This window comes from Elephantulus edwardii, unplaced genomic scaffold (genome assembly GCF_000299155.1).
Source record: "Elephantulus edwardii isolate Elephantulus edwardi_28Jun2011 unplaced genomic scaffold, EleEdw1.0 scaffold00453, whole genome shotgun sequence".
Taxonomy (NCBI): domain Eukaryota; kingdom Metazoa; phylum Chordata; class Mammalia; order Macroscelidea; family Macroscelididae; genus Elephantulus; species Elephantulus edwardii.
In genome coordinates, this window is record NW_006400203.1 from 195367 (window position 1) to 206673 (window position 11307).

Consider the following 11307-nt stretch of genomic DNA (forward strand, 5'->3'; position numbering starts at 1 on the left):
GATCAAGTGTTCTGGGATTCCCATTCTTCTCAGAGTCAGCCACAGTTTGTTATGATCTACACAGTCAAATGCCTTTGCACAGTCAATGAAGCACAGATAAGACATTCCTCTGGTATTAATAGTGACCAATAATTTCCACATTCTGCTGGATCACTTTTGGGGAAATAATGATCTCTTCCAGCCAGCTGGTCAGGTGGCTGTATTTCAAATGTCTGTCCCCTGGGATTTTCTGTCTTATGTTGTTAAGTACCGTCAAGTTGAAAATGACCAATACTTGACCCTTCAGTAGGTTTTAAGAGGCAGAAACTTACACAGGAGGAGATCATCCATCTGTCTGCACAGAACAGTTGGTAGACTCAAATCATGCACATTTGATTTTGGCAGTGCAATTTATTGCCATTAAGTCACCAGGGGATTGCTATAAGTTCATACTGACTCATTCAACAACAATAACTTCAAAGCACTGACTTTGGGTTGGCAGCCCAACTCCCTACCCAGTTAGTCTAGTAGAGTTCCTCGAGCTTCTACCAGAGATTAGAAGTAAAAATACAGGGTCTAGCCTCATTCTTTCTCAAAGTTTTAGATTATTTTAACCATACAGCTGTTGTCAACATTTGTTGACTTATTGACAATTTGTCATTACAGTTAGCCATCACTGAGCTGTTCCTGTCTCATGGTACCATGTACAAGATGGGAAAACTGAGGCCCATAAGGTTTTCAGTGGTTGATTTTTCAGGTAGACGGGTCTTTTTTGTCAGCCTCAGCATAGAAGCTTTGTGAAATCTAATTCAGCATCGTAACAAAACATCAGTATTCAAAGGAATCTTGCTTTTCTGCATGGAAGGTGTGATTTCTACCACTGAACCATCATGGCTCCAATACTGACATTTAGATATTGGCTACTACAAATTTTGAGAAATACTGCTGAACTGCACTCCTAGTTTTACCAATAGAGTTTATAACAATCAACTCTTCTTCCGGCAAAGTATGAATGCATCATAATCCATCTGCTCTTTTTATTATATCAAATTATCACACTTTACCAATCTCTAGACGGAAATCATTTCAATATAGCTTTATTTGCATTCTCTTTTAAGAGAGATCAAATGGCTTAGTGGTAAGAAGCTGTGCTGGAACCCAGTGACAGGTGCTTCAAATCCACAGTACCTGAAAGCCCTCTGAAGGGTCAGCTATGAGTTAGTTCTGATGCAACGACACATCATAAGGGAAAAACTGGGAATTTTCAACAACAAAAATAGCAGGTATATGGAAATTATCCTGAGACTATTAAATGCATTTATGTTTTTTTAAAAAATAAGTCATTCTATTTGACCTTTCAATGTCATACTACCTGTTTTCTGTCAGGTCAGTGATCATTTCTTACCAGTGTGCAAAAAAACTTCAAAAATTAGGGAAGTAAATCCTCTGTAAATGACAGAAACTGCGTAATCACTCCAACATTTATTTGTACAGTCTGACTTTGCTTTTGGTGATATTTATCAAATTCCTTTGTTTTTTATTTTTTAAAAATGGAAGTAATTAATTGTTTATAGCTTCTAACTCTTCTGCCAAATTTAAAAGAAACTAAAAAATCTTCCCAATGGTTCATCCAGTATATATTTTTACTCACTGAACTGAATCTATAATAAATTTGATGTGAACTCTCCAATCAAACTAGAAAAATACATCTTAATCTTGCAATATGCTGCTTAAATGAACATGAGCTTTATGAGGACCATGCTCGCAACAATATGGTTGGTATATGTGTTATTGCTGCTGTTAGGCGCAGTCCAAACAACTAGACCTCAAGCAATCCTATGAACAGGTAAAAACCTTGCTCTATCTTGATAGGAGCTCTGGTGGCCTAGTCCATAGGGAGTTGCACTGTTAACACATCTGACTCTACCATGAGCACCTCTTTGGGGGGGTGGGGGTGGGGGAAGATGGGTAATCTCCTCTTGTGTGCTTTACAGCCTCATAAATCAAATGGAGCAATATGTCTGATTATGGTATACTGGCTCCCAAATACCTGTTGAATGATTTCCATTTTGTCTTCCTTACGTTTACATCTGTTGGTTTTCATCTATCTTCAATTAGACTCTAAAGTCATCTACATCTAAACTCATCTACTCTCACATTATCTTATTTTACTGCTAAGAGGATTTATTTTTGATCCAACAATTGTCTAGCAAAAAGGTTTTAAACTCTGAGTGGTAGGACTGTTTTGTCTAATAACTCTGTTACACATTTTAAATGTCTTTGTTGGGTACTCATAAAATGTTATCTGTACTTGCTTTTGAGGGGGAGGAAAGAAAGAATGAGAAAGCATAGTTGAAATGTTACACAGTTCAAGAATAGCTAAGACAATCTTGAAGGGTAACAAACTAGCAACCATCACTGTTACACAGTGATTGGGATAGGGCTAAAGAGACCAGTTGAGTAGAAGACCAAGGTCTGGATCAGGTGCACCTTAGTCTCTAGACTGCCATCACTGCCCTTCAGGACTTTTGGAGAGGTGTCTGACAACTGACTTTTCCAATACAATTCATCTTTTGATTTTGTGGCTGCTGGTACCAAGAATGCTGACTGTGGTTCCAAGCAAGCTGAAGCTGTTAACAAGCTCAATCTCTTCATTGTCTAAAATGATGCTGCTAATTGGACCAGTGGCAATAATCTCTATTTTCTGGATGTTGAGCTACAATCCATATCGAAGACCGTAGTCCTTGACCTTCTGCAGCAAATGCCTCAGGTTCTCCTCAGTTTTGGCCAGCAAGGTTGTATCATCTGCAAAACGCAGGTTGTTGATGAGTCTTCCTCCAATCTTGATGCCACAATCATCCTCACAGAGCACAGCCTCCTGGATGATCTGTTCCACATATAGACTGAAAAGGCATGGAGATAGGATGCATCCCTGGTGCACACCTTTCCTGATTTTGAACCATGCAATGTTTCCTTGGTCTAACAACTGCCTCCTGGTTCAAATACAGGTTTCACATAAGCACAATCAAGGGTTCTGGGATTCCCATTCTTCTCAGAGTTAGCCAATTTGTTGTGATCCACACAGTCAAATGCCTTTGCATAGTCAACGAAACACATATAAGCATTCCTCTGGTGCTCTCTGCTTTCCAAAGATCCATTAGTTATAATATCCCTGGTTCCACATCCTCTTCTAAACCCAGCCTGCACATTTGGCAGTTCTATGTTGATGTTCCAGTCATTTCAGGAAGCTGGACAATGACTAAGGATGACAGAAGAACTGATTCCTTTAAGTGGTGGTACTGGAGAAGAGACAGCACAAGAGAGGAAGACCCTGGATGAGATGGACTGACTCAGTTACTAGGGTAATGGGGGTAGGTGTATCAGAAACAATGGCTCAAGATAAAAGAGGGTTTAGAGCTGTGGTACATATGGTCACTGTGAATCACAGGTGACTTGACAGAATACAAAAAACCAACAACAAATGGAGTAGAAAAAAATAGTCCAGATGGTCTAGATTTATGGCAAAAATTGCGCTGCAGATTAGTGAGAAAGGATGATCTTTTCAGTAAAAGGTACTAGGTTAACTGGATATTTCAAGTGGAAAATAGCCTTAATCTCTACCTTATACTCCATAAATCCCAATCCAGGTGGAACATGCTACCACATCACTGGAAGAACCTGTTACAGAACCACAATCATAACACCACAGATACAAAAATGATTTATTTCATACTTACAGTAAACTCTTCTTCCTCTTCATCACCAGATTCTCCAAATATATCTGCAATAAGGTTTCTAGAGAATGAACAAATAAAGTTCTACTCGTTTTCTTTTCATTTTCTTAAGAATTATAAAACATTTTATAATTTTAAAGAAAAGTATTGTTTACATGTAGCAAAATGTGCAGATATTAATGGACTTTGACGAATGTACGCATTCATATAACCTGCACCCCAATCAAATAGAGAGCAATTTCAAATTTCCACAAAGTTCACATGTCTCTTTAGAGTCAGTCCCCTGCATCAACACCCTAGAGGTAATCATTTACACATTTCCATGACCAAAGTTGAGTCTTGCCAGCTCCTAAACATCACATAAATGGAATTTCACAACATGCCTTCTTTGCTGCTTTTAACTTCACACAGTATTTGTGCAGTGCAATAGTTCAGACACTAAAATGAAAACGCTGAGTACTCAAATTATGTATTCAAGCAGCATACATTAAAATAGATTCCAAAAGAAAATTGATTAATGAAAGTTTACTAAAATGTCAAAGACAACCTCTCCATCACCTTAGAAGAATCCTTAAGAACTCATATTACATTGTCAACTTACTCTTCTTCATTCCCCGACTCACTGTCACTCCCAAATAGATCATTCTCTTCATTTTTTTTATCAGACAACTCTTCTCTCCTTATTTCATCTTCACTGTCTGATGGTACAGTCTTTTCTCTTCTGCCTACTTTCTCTGATACAGCATCACTACCAGAATCATCTGCATCAGAGATAACACGACTCTTCTTTGCTGCTATCAAAAATAAATAAAAGTGAGTATTTTCTCAGTCATTCTATAACAGACTTTCTAAAATAGCAGTTATGAGCCAAAAACCAAAGCATCTAATAACAGTGTTGTTTAAAAGACAAACAAAAATAATTAAAGGCCCAAAGTTACTGTTACTTTGCTCAGGTGTTCAAAAGAGGGCAAAAATTCTTCCACATAAAAGTGAGTATCAATGGTTATCCTAATTTTTTTTAAATGTTACACTGATTTGCACACAAAGTTGTATACATTGTGTTTCACGCATTCCTCCATTCACACTGAGTTTCAAATTCTCATTCCCATACATTGTTTTATAAAATTAATCACCACTGATTCATGCCCACCATCTTTTCAGGTCCTCATCAGGTCTTTCCTAATTCCTTCACCCTCCTTGCGCTGTCCACCAAACTCCGCAACCTGGTGACTTCCCCTCCTCTTCACCCTCAGTCTCCCTCCTCCCGCCTCCCTCTGCTTTCCTAGACTTTGGTACATATAGTAATCCTTCAACTTCTTCAACAAATGGTGCTGACCAAACCCGACTTCTCCCTGAAAAAAGATAAAGCAGGATCCACATCTCATACCATACACAAATATCAACTCAAGATGGATCAGAGACCTAAAAGCCCAAAACCATTAACATCACAGGAGACAAAATGGGACCAAACTTAGAAGGTCTAGCCTATGGTATAAAGAGGCTGACAAATACAGCCAGAAATGCACAACAAGGAGAGAACATCAATGAGGACTTCTAAAGATTAAGTCCTTGTGCGCAACAAAAATTTTTCCAACAGGGTGAAAAGAAAGCCTGTCTGGGAAAAAAACATTTGACAATGCCATTTCAGACAAGGGTCTCATAAGAAAAAAGTTTACAGAATCCTACAGGTCCTCCACAAGAAAAACATTGATAACTCAATTACAAAATGGGCAGAAGACATGGAAATATTTTACACAGAGGAAGACATTCAGATGGCCAATGGACATGTGAAGAGAAGTTCAAAATCACTGACAATAAGGGAGATGCAGAATGTGAAGCTCTTCTTCCAAATTCAATAAAAATTGCTTTTCAAGTTAAAAAAAAGAGAGATGCAAATCAAAACCACAATGAAATACCATCCCACTCCTGGAGCAGTGGCAAAGTTTAATAAATAGGACAGTAAACAACAATGTTGGAGAAGATGTGGAGAGATTGGTTATTCTAATTTTGAGAAACAGAGAATATGATTAGACTGATGTGCAGCATCCATTTAAAACTGCCTCACTGAATGTGGGATCTGGATCAGAGGAAGACTTAGCAATAACATGCAATGTATGAATAATACAACTTTGCTTGCTCAAAGAGAAGAGGACTTGTAATTCCTGAAATTCTGCAGAAGATCAAATACTACGGCTTTCCATGTAGATTGCATTTCAACACAAGCCAAAAACCCATGCCACTGGACCAATAAGCAACATCATAACAGATGCAGAAAAAACTGAAGTTGTCAATAATTTAATCTTACTTGGATCCACAATGAACATCCTTGGTACCAGCAGTCAAGAGATCAGGAGATTGGTTAAGTCAGCTGGCAGGGACCTCTCCAAATTATTGAAGACCAATGATGTCAGTCTGAAAACTAAGAAGCACCTGACTTGGGCCATGGTCTTTTCAATAACTTGTTATGCATATTAAGGCTAGAAAATTAAGGAGGACAGAAGAATAGAGGTCTCTGAGCTGTGCTGTTTCAGAAGAGTACTAAATATCTCATGGACTACAAAAATAACAAATATGTCTTAGAGAAAGTGCAGCCAGAAAGCTCCTTGGAGGCAAGGATGACAAAGCTTCTTCTCACATCCTTCAAGCATGTTGTCAGGAGGGGCTATTCCTTGCAGAGCAATAGCATGCTTGTAAAGGTGGAGAAAAAGAGAGGAAGACCCTTGATGAGTTGCACTGAAATAGTGCAACTGTGGCAACAGATTCAAGTGTTATCAGAGATGATGACGATGACACAGGATAGGATAAGGTTCAGATTTGTTGTTCAAAGGATCACTGAGTCATACTTGACAATAACATTAGTGGCAGGCAGGAAGAGCCAAGTAAGACCACTGCACCTGTCTCTCAATATCTGGTCCTAGGCCTTGCCCCACTGCCTTGCTGAGTGAGAGCACCATACCTGACTGCTTGAATTGAAGACATCAGTAAAAAAAATAAGTCCACAGGAACTGATGGGGTCTTGTGGCATGTTGTTGTTTTTTTGGTTTTTTTTTAAAATTTAGGTTGTTTATTTTTCATTTCAATTGTGGCATGTTTTAATAGATAGATCCACCCTTAGATGTATTCACCAAGCTATGCCAGGAAATTTGGAGGACAACTACCAGGCCAACCAACTAAAAGTGATCTACTTATTTGTCCCCATTTCCCAAAAAGGTAACCCAACATAAAAATTACTAAACAATATCCTTAGTATCATATCCACGCAAAACACTGCTGAATATTATTAAAAATTGGCTATAAGAGTATATTGACAGAGACCTGCCAGAAATACAGGCTGGATTGGGAAGACATGACATGAGGGACATCACTGCTGTTATCACATGGATCTTGGCTTAAAACAGAGTATCAGAAGAATGTATATTTGTGTTTTATTGATCATTCAAAGGCTTTGACTCTGTGGATCCTAAGAAATGATGGTTGATGTTTAAAAGAATGAGATGCAGGGAGCTCTGGTGGCCTAGTGGCAAGGAGTTGTAACTACAATCCCAGAGGCGAACAGTTCGAATCCACCAGATGCTCTGCCAGGGAAGGAGGGACAATCTCCTCTTGTACCAGTCAGATCTGATTTGATGGTACACGCACACAAAAATAATAAAATAAAATTTAAAAAAAAAAAAAGAATGAGATGCAAAACTTATACTGAGACAAAGAAGCTTCCCAAATGGAGCAAAATGAATACTGTATGGTTTAAAGTCGAGAGAGTATGTATCAGTGCTTATCTTTTCTCCATAACCATTCAATCTATATGTAGAAAAAAACATCCGAGAAGCTAGACAATATGAGAAGAATGTGGCATCAGGATCAGTAGAATACTCAACAATAACCTGTGTTATGCAGATGACAAAACCTTGCTTGCTGAAAGTGGGGAAGACTTGAAACATTTACTGGAGAGGATCAAAGACTATAGCTTTCAATATGGGTTACATCTTAACATAAAAAAAAAACAACCCAACCCAAACCCATAATTCCTCATTACCAGGCAAACAGGCAACATCATGATAGATGGAGAAGTCAGAAAATTTCAATGCTTTAATTTTGCTTGGATGCACATCAATACTCTTGGCACCAGGAGCCAGGATTCAAAAGATGTGTTGCAGCAGGAAAGTTAATTGTGAAGGACATCTCCAAAATGCTGAAGAACAATGATGTCAGTTTGAAGACTAAAATGAACTTGAACCAAACCATGACCTTTTCTATTACTATGTAGCTGAAAGAAGATCAGTGAAAAAGATGACGGAAAGAAAAATTAATGTCTGAACTGTAGTGTTGGAGAATAGTGTGGAATATCCCAAGGACTGCCAAAAGGACAAACAAATATGTTTGGAAAAAGTGCAAGCACAGTGCTCTTTGCAGGCAAGGATAGTGAAACTCATCTCACATATTTTGGGCATATAGTTAGGAGAGGTCAGTCTTTGGAAAAAGATAACATGCTTGGAAAGGTGAAGGGTCAGTGAAAGAGGGGAAGACCCTAAACAAGATGGACTGAATCAGTGACTGTAATGATGAGCTCGGGTACGTTAGCAATAATGAGGATGGCACAGGACAGGGCAAGGTTTAGATCCATTTTTAACAGGATCACTGTCAATCATAGTTAATTCAAGAGTATTCAATAAGTAGTAATAGAAGAGGGTTTACAGAGTTCTATGCTTCTGCACTGCTGCCAGCCAATTTGATATTTCTCATCATTTTAACAAACTGGTCACATGTATTATAAAGCTGTAAGGGAAATGAAAATTTCATAGCAAAGTATCATCAAGTGAAAATCATCCATGAAAACAGAGTCCCAAGTAGCAGACTAGAATAGTTTGTAGAGTCATAGTCGAGTATTTACCAGCATTTGTCATGATAGTTCAGTTACTATTTGTATAGGATCTAACGCAGTAGCTGTCAAAGAGATAGGCAGCTCTCTCTGGATACAGTGGGCAGGGAGATAGGCACCTTTCATGTGCTCATTTTTCTTTGAAACATTACTCATTCTGATGGGAAAAACAAAAACCCCAAACCAACTTTTCTATTCCTACTGACAGTAATCTAGCTTACCACTTTGAGGCAACTGAGTCAATGAAAACCTGGGTAAATAATTTTCTAGTGCCATTAAGTTGAACAACAAAATACAGATAAAGCAGAAAACATGCAATGCTTCAGTCAGAAGTGTAGAAATTAAGACTATAACCAAAATAATTCCTTACATGCTTTCTCTTCATCTTCACTATCAGAAAGAACAGTTGCTTTCCGCTTTGCTACTTTCTCAGCTTTTCCTTTCTCTTCATCACTGTCAATTTTCAGCCTTCTGGCTTCTTCCTCTTCGCTGTCAGAACTGTGAAATCTTTTCCTTTCTAAATGGCTACTGGAGGGAAAGGACTCATTTTGCATTTCTTCATCTACTCTCCTGCTCTCCTCATCATTGTCATCTTCTGTTTCCATCTTTGGTTTAAGCCTGGAGGAATCCTCACTAGTCTGTCCCTTCTGTGGCTTCTCACTCTCAGAGTCACTAACTCTAGCTTTGGGAAGTTCCTCGCTTTCAGAGTCACTGACCTGGGATTTGGGAAGCTCTTCAATTTCAGAGTCACTGGCCTGGTTCCTAGGAGGGTCCTCATTTTCTGAATCACTAATTCGGGGTTTAGGAAGCTCTTCATTTTCTGAGTCACTTACTGGGTGCCTTGAGGGGCCTTCATTTTCAGAGTCACTGGCCTTGTGCTTTGGAGGGTCCTCACTTTCAGAATCACTGATAGGAGGTTTGGGAATCTCCTCAGTTTCAGAATCACTAGCCTGATTCTTCTGAGGTTCCTCACTTTCTGAGTCACTGACCTGAGGTTTGGGGAGCTCCTCATTTTCTGAGTCACTAACCTGAGGCTTTAGAGCAGATTCTGTTTCAGAGTCACTGGCAGTGCTTTTCTGGAGCTCTTCAATTTCTGAATCACTAGCAGGATGCTTTTGTACATCCTCATTTTCTGAATCACTCACATGCCCATTAAGAAGTTCTTCATTTTCAGATTCACTGACAGGTAATTTCCTGGTCTCTTCACTCTCAGAGTCACTCCCTTGATGACTGGTGTCATTTTCTGAATCACTTGCAGGAGGCTCTAGGTGCTCTTCAGATTCAGAATCACTATCCTTTTGCCTGTGAAGCAACTCACTTTCACAGTCACTAGCATTAAGATTTGGGAGGTCATCATTTTCCAAATCTGTCACTTGATGCCTTTTGATGAGGCCATCTTCTCGATCACTAGGTCCACTCTAAAAAATAAAATGAGATTACGTTATGAATGTACAAAAAAATGTAGGTATATGCACATATAAACAAAAAAAATTCTTGTCACAGAACTATATACAAGCATCCTACTTTAAAGAAGGCCATCAGTCTGTGAATGGCTAACAGGACCAGCTCCCAACACAAATCTGAAAGCAAAATCCTAAACTACAGGAGATTCACTTTAAAGAGTTAGATTAAAACCAATCAACCACCCTAGCTTCATAATTCCCAAAAATTTAGCTATATTTTTCCAAGGAATTATATAGCAAACATGTACTCAATGTCTTTTTCTTAAAGGAATATTCTTGGGTTTTTAACTGAGAGAATTATAAAAAGCCATAAAACTATTTTATTAATTTTACTGAATTTTAAAAAGCCACAAAATTATTTTTCTTAAAGAATCAAATAGGACTCATTCTCCCACACAAATCTAAAAATGAAGAGGCATTAACATCAATAAATCATCTATGAAGAGGCAAATACTACATTAGGCTCTTCTCTGACACCTCATTTACTATTTAGAAAAGCGCTTTCATTAAAGGAAAACATGTCATTGTCATGCACTGCCAAATCTGACTATGATTTCCTCTACCCTGAATCAACCATCTCCAACATGCCTGACCTCATTTCCACAGTCACTGTATCAACCCCCCATCTTGTTGAGGCTCTTCCTTTCTTGTGCTAAACTTCTACCCTTCTAAGCATGATGTCCTTCTCCAAGGACTGACTTCTCCTGAAAACATGCTCACAGTATGGAGATGGGAGTGTCACCATCCTTGCCTCCAAGAAACATCCTCTCCAGAAAGGTATGTTTGTTCTCTTAGCAGTCCATGGGATATTCAATAGTCCTCTCCAGCACCACAACACAAAGGCTTTGCTTCTTCTTCTGCTATCCTTAATCACTGTTCAGATGCACAGCAAGCAATTCTGAAGACGATGTGAGCCTTTGTTTGGCTTTAGACTGGCATTGTTGCTCTTTAGCACTCTGGAGAGATCCTAGACAGCAGATTTTCCCAATGCAACTTGTCTTTTGATTTTTTGACTGCTGAGTAGCTCAGGGATATTTGGGTTTTTTTGGGTTTTTTCCCTCCAGCACAACATATCACAGAAGGTACAAAGTTGTTGTTGTTGTTGTTATGTGCCGTCGAGTCGCTTGCAACTCACAGTGACCCTATGTACAACAGCCCTAAACTCTGCTCTGTCCTGTGCCAATCGCACTGTCTCTGACACTCCCGTCCTGATTATCCCAGTCACTGAATCAATCCACCTCATAGAGGGCCTTCC

At 38.8% G+C, this 11307-nt stretch overlaps 1 protein-coding gene across 1 annotated transcript in view; it reads right to left on the reverse strand.

Annotated features, from left to right (window-relative positions):
• Positions 1 to 11307, reverse strand: part of IWS1 (IWS1 homolog (S. cerevisiae)) — a 102002-nt gene that overhangs the window by 62582 nt on the left and 28113 nt on the right. Inside the window, exons 3-5 of the mRNA XM_006902806.1 lie at positions 8960 to 10007; positions 4315 to 4507; positions 3717 to 3774 (exon numbers count right to left, since the gene is read on the reverse strand). Coding sequence (XP_006902868.1) covers positions 3717 to 3774; positions 4315 to 4507; positions 8960 to 10007 — 1299 coding nt within the window. The remainder of the gene's footprint in view (positions 1 to 3716; positions 3775 to 4314; positions 4508 to 8959; positions 10008 to 11307) is intronic.